Source organism: Camelina sativa, chromosome 12, assembly GCF_030686135.1.
Source record: "Camelina sativa cultivar CO46 ecotype springtype chromosome 12, ASM3068613v1".
Taxonomy (NCBI): domain Eukaryota; kingdom Viridiplantae; phylum Streptophyta; class Magnoliopsida; order Brassicales; family Brassicaceae; genus Camelina; species Camelina sativa.
In genome coordinates, this window is record NC_141891.1 from 12,700,156 (window position 1) to 12,708,311 (window position 8,156).

The following is an 8,156-nucleotide window of genomic DNA, read 5'->3' on the forward strand; positions in this document are numbered from 1 at the left end:
TTTCCTTGCCAGGAACCACTCTTATCCAATTAAAAACTCCAAAGTTAATATTATGACCAGTAATAAGTTTCATTACTTCTTTGGTATCTCCTTCAAAGGAAACCCTTGTATAACCTTTGCTCCAACGGTTTCTTTTCTTTGAGCGTGTCGACATGCCCCTAAGATAGCACCTCCAGTTTTTGATGGCCGCTCTCGATCATAGTTACCAACTAGTTGCATGCACTTCATCCAACCACAATTGGGTATCTTCCAGTGAGTAGCAGCTGTAGTCCGTTTTTGCAGTTAGACGTTCATCTTGATCGTGTCATTCTTTCGCATGAGTGAGAGCTTGGCTTATTATCTTTGGCCATGAAATGTTATTGTTTTGAAATATATATAAGATTGTTGCGAGAAGTCCAAATTTGCCAAAGAATCGAGTAGACGTGTTGCATTTAAAGATTTCTTGCATCAACCAATGTTATTTTCATACAATCTTATATCATATTCTACAAAATAGATAAATTTGTTTTACATAGTATATAGATTTTCACAATATCATAGAACTAAATTAGAAATTACTAATTTAAATAAGAGTAACTCGTAATAAGTTAATATAAGGTGTTTATTTATTAACAGGAGGAGGCTTTCTTTTGTGACCTATTAATTAGTTTTTAATGTTTATGGTGGAGAGGTATACATATCCTCTATTAATATAAAACTATATGTATAAATCTCAGACATATAATTAAGCAAAAAAAAGCATAAGATGGTAAAATTAGGATCTTTGGAATGAGCTTAGTAAATTAATGGTCACAACATTTAACAAAGACTTTTTGTTTTTGTTTTCGAAATCAATAATTGAATTTGTCTGAATTATTCTTTTGAATATTTCAAAATACAAATATGTCTTTCCAAAATCACTATAAATAGAGAAGGGAAGCACCCACTTAGTTTGTATCACCACCACTACAAAGGCACAACAAACAAAGAAACACAGAGCTAGAGAAAGCATTTTTTAAAAAGACTTAATTTGAGACCAAAAAAATGGCTGATACTAATGAGGAAATGGGAGCCCCCTCCGTGGTAAAAGCTTCGTACTGGTACCCAGATGGAGAGGACAAGGATCCCGCAACCTCGGCCCAAACGATTCCCTCAGCTCTCTTCACTCACCTTTTCTGCGCCTTCGCCGATCTCGACGCTGACACCAACAAAGCTTTCATCTCCGAAGTGCACGCACAGAGATTTGCCACCTTCACTGAAACTGTCAAGATACGAAACGACCAGGTGAAGACCCTCTTGTCGATCGGCGGAAGACTTGGAAACAATTCTGCGTTTGCGTCCATGGCAAGTAAACAGCAGTCACGGAAAAAGTTCATTGATTCTTGGATTTCGATCGCTAGATCAAACGGATTCAATGGTCTCGATTTAGCCTGGGAGTACCCGAACAATGAGACTGAGATGACCGACTTTGGGGCCCTAGTTGGAGAATTGCGATATGCGGTTGACGCCGAGCACAGACGCACCAGCAAACCGACTTTGCTGTTGACGGCTGCCGTTTACTACTCCTCGGTTTACAAGACTTTTACCTACCCGGTTAAAGTGATGAAAGATAACTTGGATTGGGTTAATATTATAGCCTATGAACTTTACACACCGCTGTCGTACCCCCACTTTACCGCTCCACCCGCCGGTCTGCACGCTTTTTCTTTGGACGAAGGTATAAGCATAATAATTTCCCTACGATTCAGATAATAAAAGAGGAGATGTTTAGGTGAGTAGTCTTTTTGGCTTAATTGATATAGAATTTGATAATTTGGCTGATATATTTATATATAGATCGAAGCGGCGACTCTGGTTTTAGAAAGTGGGTTGAGGACGGACTTCCCAAGAATAAAGCAGTCTTTGGATTTCCATACGTTGGCTATGCCTGGACTCTCCAAAACGATATGGATAACGGCTATCATGCCGCCGCCTCCGGAGTAGCCAAACATGAGGACGTATCTGAGGATGGTTCTATAAACTATGATAAGATACAGAAGTTCATAACTGATGAGAAAGCAGCACATAAGTATGACTCCGCGGTTGTCGGGAATCATTGTTTCGCCAACAAGATTTGGATTGCGTACGACGATACTGAGAGTGTGACGGCCAAAGTGACATACGCTAAGCAGAACGTTCTGCTTGGTTACTTTGCCTGGAACGTTGGAGCTGACGTTAACACTGTTCTATCCACCGCAGGTTCGTCTCTTTTTTCTTCTTCTTTTATTTTTTTTTGTTTCATTTATATTCTTTTTCGTTTCGTCTTTCATAAAATATTCTTTTTCGTTTTCGTTTCTTTGAATTGCAGCAAATATATATAAATCGCTAGTTCCCTATCGGTTAAACTAAACAGTACTGAGTTTCTTATATATGTATTTTGAAAATTTACAGCATGGAAAGCATGGTCTGGTTAAGTGACAACCATATCGGATCGGAGGAGTTCTTCCCACAACGATAAGTGAATGAAGAAATAAATAAATAAAAGACGATTGAAGAATAAAACATGTTTGCTTAATATTATTGTAAGATTAAAAAAAAACTCGTCTGTCTGTTTGTATCTTGTTTTCTGTAATAAAAAATAAAAAAAATGCTTGTTTTTTTTTATATAATCACTGTAAACCAAAAATAAAAATTGATTTCTATGAAAAAATGCATTACAGAACACTGACGGACTTACTTCATACCATTCATGTACGTTTCCATAAGAGATCTATCTATAACGAAATAAACCAAAAGAAGGTACATCATATATGCATGTTTCCAATTTGTATTATAACTCGAAAATGCATGCATGCATGTTTCTAATTTGTATTATAAAGAATCTAATAATCGATGAACGAAACTCACGTGATTATCTTTGGAGAATCGCAAACATTAGAGTTCTATGGGCTGAGAAGCCGACCATTGGGTCTCGGCCTTGTATTCTTTTATTCTTTCAATATAAAACCTTTTTATCAAAGAGACAAATCAAGTCTTTTTATAATTAGTATCACATATTTTAATAATGGAAGTTGGTATATAACATTGTTAGAAAAAGACTTGTTAGATAGACTATAACCGAGTCTTATTTATTATAACCAACAGTATCAATTCTTTTTTTAATTCTATGGACTTTAACCAAGTCTTATTTATTACTAGAAATAGGCTCGCACATCGCGCGAGATATATTTACTTTAATTTTTATTAATTATGATATACCTTAAATTTACAAATATATTTTTGAATTAGATTTTGTAATATGAATTTTTAAAAAATGTTTAATATGTGTTCCTTTATATATGTTTAAATGTTTAAAATGTTTAATTGATATAGAATTTGATAATTTGGCTGATATATTTATATATAGATCGAAGCGGCGACTCTGGTTTTAGAAAGTGGGTTGAGGACGGACTTCCCAAGAATAAAGCAGTCTTTGGATTTCCATACGTTGGCTATGCCTGGACTCTCCAAAACGATATGGATAACGGCTATCATGCCGCCGCCTCCGGAGTAGCCAATCATGAGGACGTATCTGAGGATGGTTCTATAAACTATGATAAGATACAGAAGTTCATAACTGATGAGAAAGCAGCACATAAGTATGACTCCCCAGTTGTCGGGAATCATTGTTTCGCCAACAAGATTTGGATTGCGTACGACGATACTGAGAGTGTGACGGCCAAAGTGACATACGCTAAGCAGAACGTTCTGCTTGGTTACTTTGCCTGGAACGTTGGAGCTGACGTTAACACTGTTCTATCCACCGCAGGTTCGTCTCTTTTTTCTTTTTCTTTTCTTTTTTTCTTTCATTTATATTCTTTCATAAAATATTCTCTTAAACTTACAGCATGGAAAGCATGGTCTGGTTAATTGACAACCATATCGGATCGGAGGAGTTCCCACAACGATAAGTGAATGAAGAAATAAATAAATAAAAGACGAGTGATAGGAAAAAAGATTGTGAGCTACCTGAAATATGGCGGAATGCATGGCCGGCCACACATACCAACTATGATAAAAGACACTCAACTACATCACCTATATGTATTGCATGGTCACATGTATGAAGTATATGATGTTATGTGCTCAACATCATACACATAGAATCTCGGTTTACCGGATCATTTACGCCGATGTTGACCTACCATTGACTCGTCGGAACCGAAAAAAGACCCGATCAGATTTATTGACCCGAACCCGAGACCTGACCCGGTTCAGATAATTGTTGGGTTTAGTTTTTGGGCCGAAATTTAATTAAAATTTAGGCCCATTAAAAACCCTAAAATTGATTCCATCAAAACAACATCGATTCCATCGTTTTCACTTCTCACTTTTGTCCATTTGAGGCGAAGAACAAGATCTCCTTTTGATCTAGGTTTTACTCGACAAAAGAATCGAATCTGCAACAGAATCTGTTGTATTGGTTGAAATCGAGAAAAGGTCAGAGTGAGGGTTTGAATTCTCATTCAGATGAGGTAACTTTCTCAATTTTCTTTTTATTTGGTAACATATGCCACGGGTCTGAACTAGTGGGGATGTTGTCGTGTAGTTGTTGGGGTTTGTTTCGGGTTTTCTTATTACTCGAAAGAAGAAACTTTTTGTTTGATTCCTTTTCTCGTGGTATTGTCAATTAAAAATTAGACACGTCGTGTTTGTGTCGGGATTTTGCAGTTTTGCCGTCTTGTTTGAGTTGTATTGTCTCATAGAGTTGTAAATAGTCATCGGGAACTTTGACTTTGACCCGTTTTTTTTTTTTTTTTTTTTTTTTGTAGTGCGAGAATATCTGTAAAGGTGAAATGTCACCATTCTGGGGAATTCAAGATGGTGGATGGTGTGTTAAACTACGTTGATGGAGTTGTTTGTACTTTGGAGGTGGATTCTGTCACAATCTTTGAAGATGTATTGATGAGTATGCTTGAGAAGCGAATTAAGCACATTGGGAAGATGTGGTACAAGCTACCATTTGAGGATTTATCTGATAGGAAGCCTCTGTGGGAGAATGTGGATGCCAATAAGAAGAAATTGGTTGCAAAAGGACGATGGATGGGAGAAGTAGATATCTATTTTGAGAAGGAAGTAGGAGAATGTGTTGAAGGTGTAGACACAAGAGCGGTTGGAAATAAAGACACGGCTATTGGAGGAGAAAAGATCACAGAAGAAACACAACAACTTGTCAAGGATGTCGCGTGTGATGATAATGATGAAGGTCAGAATTCGGAGGCATGTTTATCTGAATCATCAGAGTCAGATGTTGAGGCTGACATTGTTGACGAGGAGGCTGAGGTTGTTGAGGAGGACATACAAATTTTCAACAACCAAAACTACGAGGAGCAGATACCGGATGAAGATGATGTGTATCCAGCAACTGATGATGAATCTGGGGATGAGGAAGCACAAACAGAGAGGATGCAGAGAGGTGGTTTACTTGATGGTGTGTTTAGTTTGAAGCAAGTGTTTAACAGTGGGAGTGAGTTTAAGAAGAATGTGATCAAGTATGTATTGAAGACTAGGCGGAATGTTGTGTATGATAGGTGGGAGAAGGAAAAGCTTGGTGCAAAGTGTAAAGCAAAAGGCTGTGGGTGGAAAATTTACTGTGCTGTGGAGAACCCTATTGGAAAATGGATGGTGAAGACCTATGACTACGACCATCAATGCCATCCAACAGGACGATGTGAAATTATAAAGACTCCTGTCATTGCTGATTTATTCCTTGAAGATATTAGGAGGGATCCAGAGATGAGTGGTCCAGAGATTAAAGATGAGATGAAGAGGAGGTACAACATCATTATCTCACCAAACCAGGCAAAAGTTGCAAGAAGACGTGTATTTGATAAGCTGCAAGCCGAATGTGATGAGCAGTTCGCAAGATTAAGAGACTATGAACTTCATCTAATAACGTAAGTTAATGTGATTTTGGCCTTAGTCTTATTATTTTTTATTTCTTATTTGGTTTATTATCGTGGTTGTCTTAATAAGTTTTTGATTTCTTTTAGGTCTAATCCTCAAACTACAGTGGAGATCAACACAGTAGTAAGAGCTGATGGTCGTGAGGCATTCCACCAAATTTACATTTGCTTTGAGCCGTTGAGGACTGCTTGGAAGCAGAATTGCAGACCAGTATGTCTCTACCATATCTTTCTATTCCTTTTGGTTATGTTTTAATAGTAGTTTTCTTATATATCTTTCTATAGTCTTCTGAGAGCAGGGCAAAGAGAATAAGATTAAATGGAGAACCGGGTCAATTGGAAGCTCAAGATCAATCTGAAATGGAAGCAGCATTTGCCGCAATGGAAGCACCTGGACCTGAAGAACCTGAAGCTGGACATCGAGCTGAAGAACCTGAAGTGCAAGATGTTTCTTCATCCGCACCACAGAGAAGCTGGGTCGAGAGGATGCTATTTGGATGAGGGACTGATTTGTAGAAGGTTTTTTGGATGGTTAAATACTTTAATCGGCTGTTTTGGTGACATACTTTAATCGGATGACATATTGACATGTCAGGTTGCTTTTTTGGATACATTATTGACATGTTAGGTTGGTCATTGGCACATGTGAGGTTGGTTTTTTGGATACATTATTGACATGTTAGGTTGGTAATTGGCACATGTAAGGTTGGTTTTTTGGATACATTGTTGACATGTTAGGTTGGTCAGATTGGTTTTTTGGATACATTATTGGTCAATTTGAGCATGTATTTGGTTACTTTAAACACTTAATTTGGTAATTGTTCAAGTGTTCTACTTCTTTTTCTAAACAAATTCTTTACCAAAAGCCAAATTCACTAACCAAATTCATACAAACAACAACAAATTCATTACAAGGCCACTAACCGAAGGCATTACAAAGCCACTAACCGAAGACATTACAACCAAAGCTCATTCAAACAACAACAATGCTCAGCCAAAAACAATGGCTCCAACAGCACATACAAGCAATCCTGTCAATCCAGTGATGACAATGTGTTGACGATACACAATTCTTTCCATCTCAGCATTCTTTGATGATATCTCCAATTGTTTCTTCTCCAAATCACCACGAAGCTCCTTAATTGTCGATTTTAGTTGACTGATCATCTTAATCTTCTCGTTAATTTCAGCTTCAGCTTCTACCAACGCTTGTCTCGGCCAGCCTTTCACCTCTTCTTCATCAACCCACCTAAAGTATTTGCAATGAGCGTTCCCACCTTCCTACAGACACATCAATTGGAGACTTCAATTGGAGACTTCTTAATCAACAAATCTCACCACCTAAACATTCTTAATAACACTTAAAGAACATACCTTGTACAACTCACACCCATAAAACTTTCGATGTGGATTTCTTGCCGTTTTAGACTTGAAAATCTTTGCCGGCAATCCACAATCACAGACTTTGCGCCCCCCAAATCTGCTGTTACTGGAGGATCCCGAGCTTAATTCCATCTTTGAAATGATGAACACTAAGAACCCTAATAGTCGACTCGACCTTTCACAGCGACTGACTCGAATATCTTTGTTTTCGAGAAACCGTGTTTCACTTGTGAGAGAGAACGATGGAATCAATTTCAGGGTTTTTTTAATGGGTCTAAATTTTAATTAAATTTCGGCCCAAAAACTAAACCCAACAATTATCTGAACCGGGTCAGGTCTCGGGTTCGGGTCAATAATCCGATCGGGTCTTTTTTCGGTTCCGACGAGTCAATGGTAGGTCAACGTCGGCGTAAATGATCCGGTAAACCGAGATTCTAGGTGTATGATGTTGAGCACATAACATCATATACTTCATACATGTGACCATGCAATACATATAGGTGATGTAGTTGAGTGTCCTTTATCATAGTTGGCATGTGTGGTCATGCATTCCGCCATACTTCAGGTAGCTCACAATCTTTTTTCCAGAATAAAACATGTTTGCTTTATGTTATTATAAGATAAAATAAAATAAAACTTGTCTGTCTGCTTGTATGTTGTTTTCTGTAACTAAAAAAAACAAAAATGCTTGCTTTTTTATATGATCACTGTAAACCCAAATAAAAAATAATGGTTTGATTTCTAAGAAAAAATGCATTACAAAACACCGACGGGCTTACCTCATACCATTCATGTACGTTTCCATTAGAGATCCATCTAACGAAATGACATGCATGTTTCCAATTTGTATTATAAAGAATCTAATACTAA

At 37.5% G+C, this 8,156-nt stretch overlaps 3 protein-coding genes across 3 annotated transcripts; 2 read left to right on the top strand and 1 right to left on the bottom strand.

The window, feature by feature from the left end:
* Positions 1-1,023: 1,023 nt before the first annotated feature.
* LOC147930451 (class V chitinase-like) lies at positions 1,024-3,867 on the top strand. Its single transcript, XM_087476874.1, has 4 exons — positions 1,024-1,696; positions 1,816-2,217; positions 3,365-3,766; positions 3,845-3,867. Exons 1-4 carry the CDS (start codon positions 1,024-1,026, stop codon positions 3,865-3,867), a joined length of 1,500 nt encoding a protein of 499 aa, XP_087333000.1.
* A 951-nt stretch (positions 3,868-4,818) lies between these two features.
* On the top strand, positions 4,819-6,404 carry LOC104732376 (uncharacterized). Its single transcript, XM_087476875.1, has 3 exons — positions 4,819-5,894; positions 5,991-6,114; positions 6,189-6,404. The coding sequence occupies exons 1-3, from the start codon at positions 4,819-4,821 to the stop codon at positions 6,402-6,404; spliced, it is 1,416 nt and encodes a 471-aa protein (XP_087333001.1).
* A 370-nt stretch (positions 6,405-6,774) lies between these two features.
* Positions 6,775-7,548, bottom strand: LOC147930452 (uncharacterized). The gene is made up of 2 exons (XM_087478189.1): positions 7,278-7,548; positions 6,775-7,184 (listed from the first exon to the last, which is right to left on the bottom strand). The coding sequence occupies exons 1-2, from the start codon at positions 7,416-7,418 to the stop codon at positions 6,894-6,896; spliced, it is 432 nt and encodes a 143-aa protein (XP_087334315.1). The 5' UTR covers positions 7,419-7,548; the 3' UTR covers positions 6,775-6,893.
* Between the last annotated feature and the right edge of the window lie 608 nt (positions 7,549-8,156).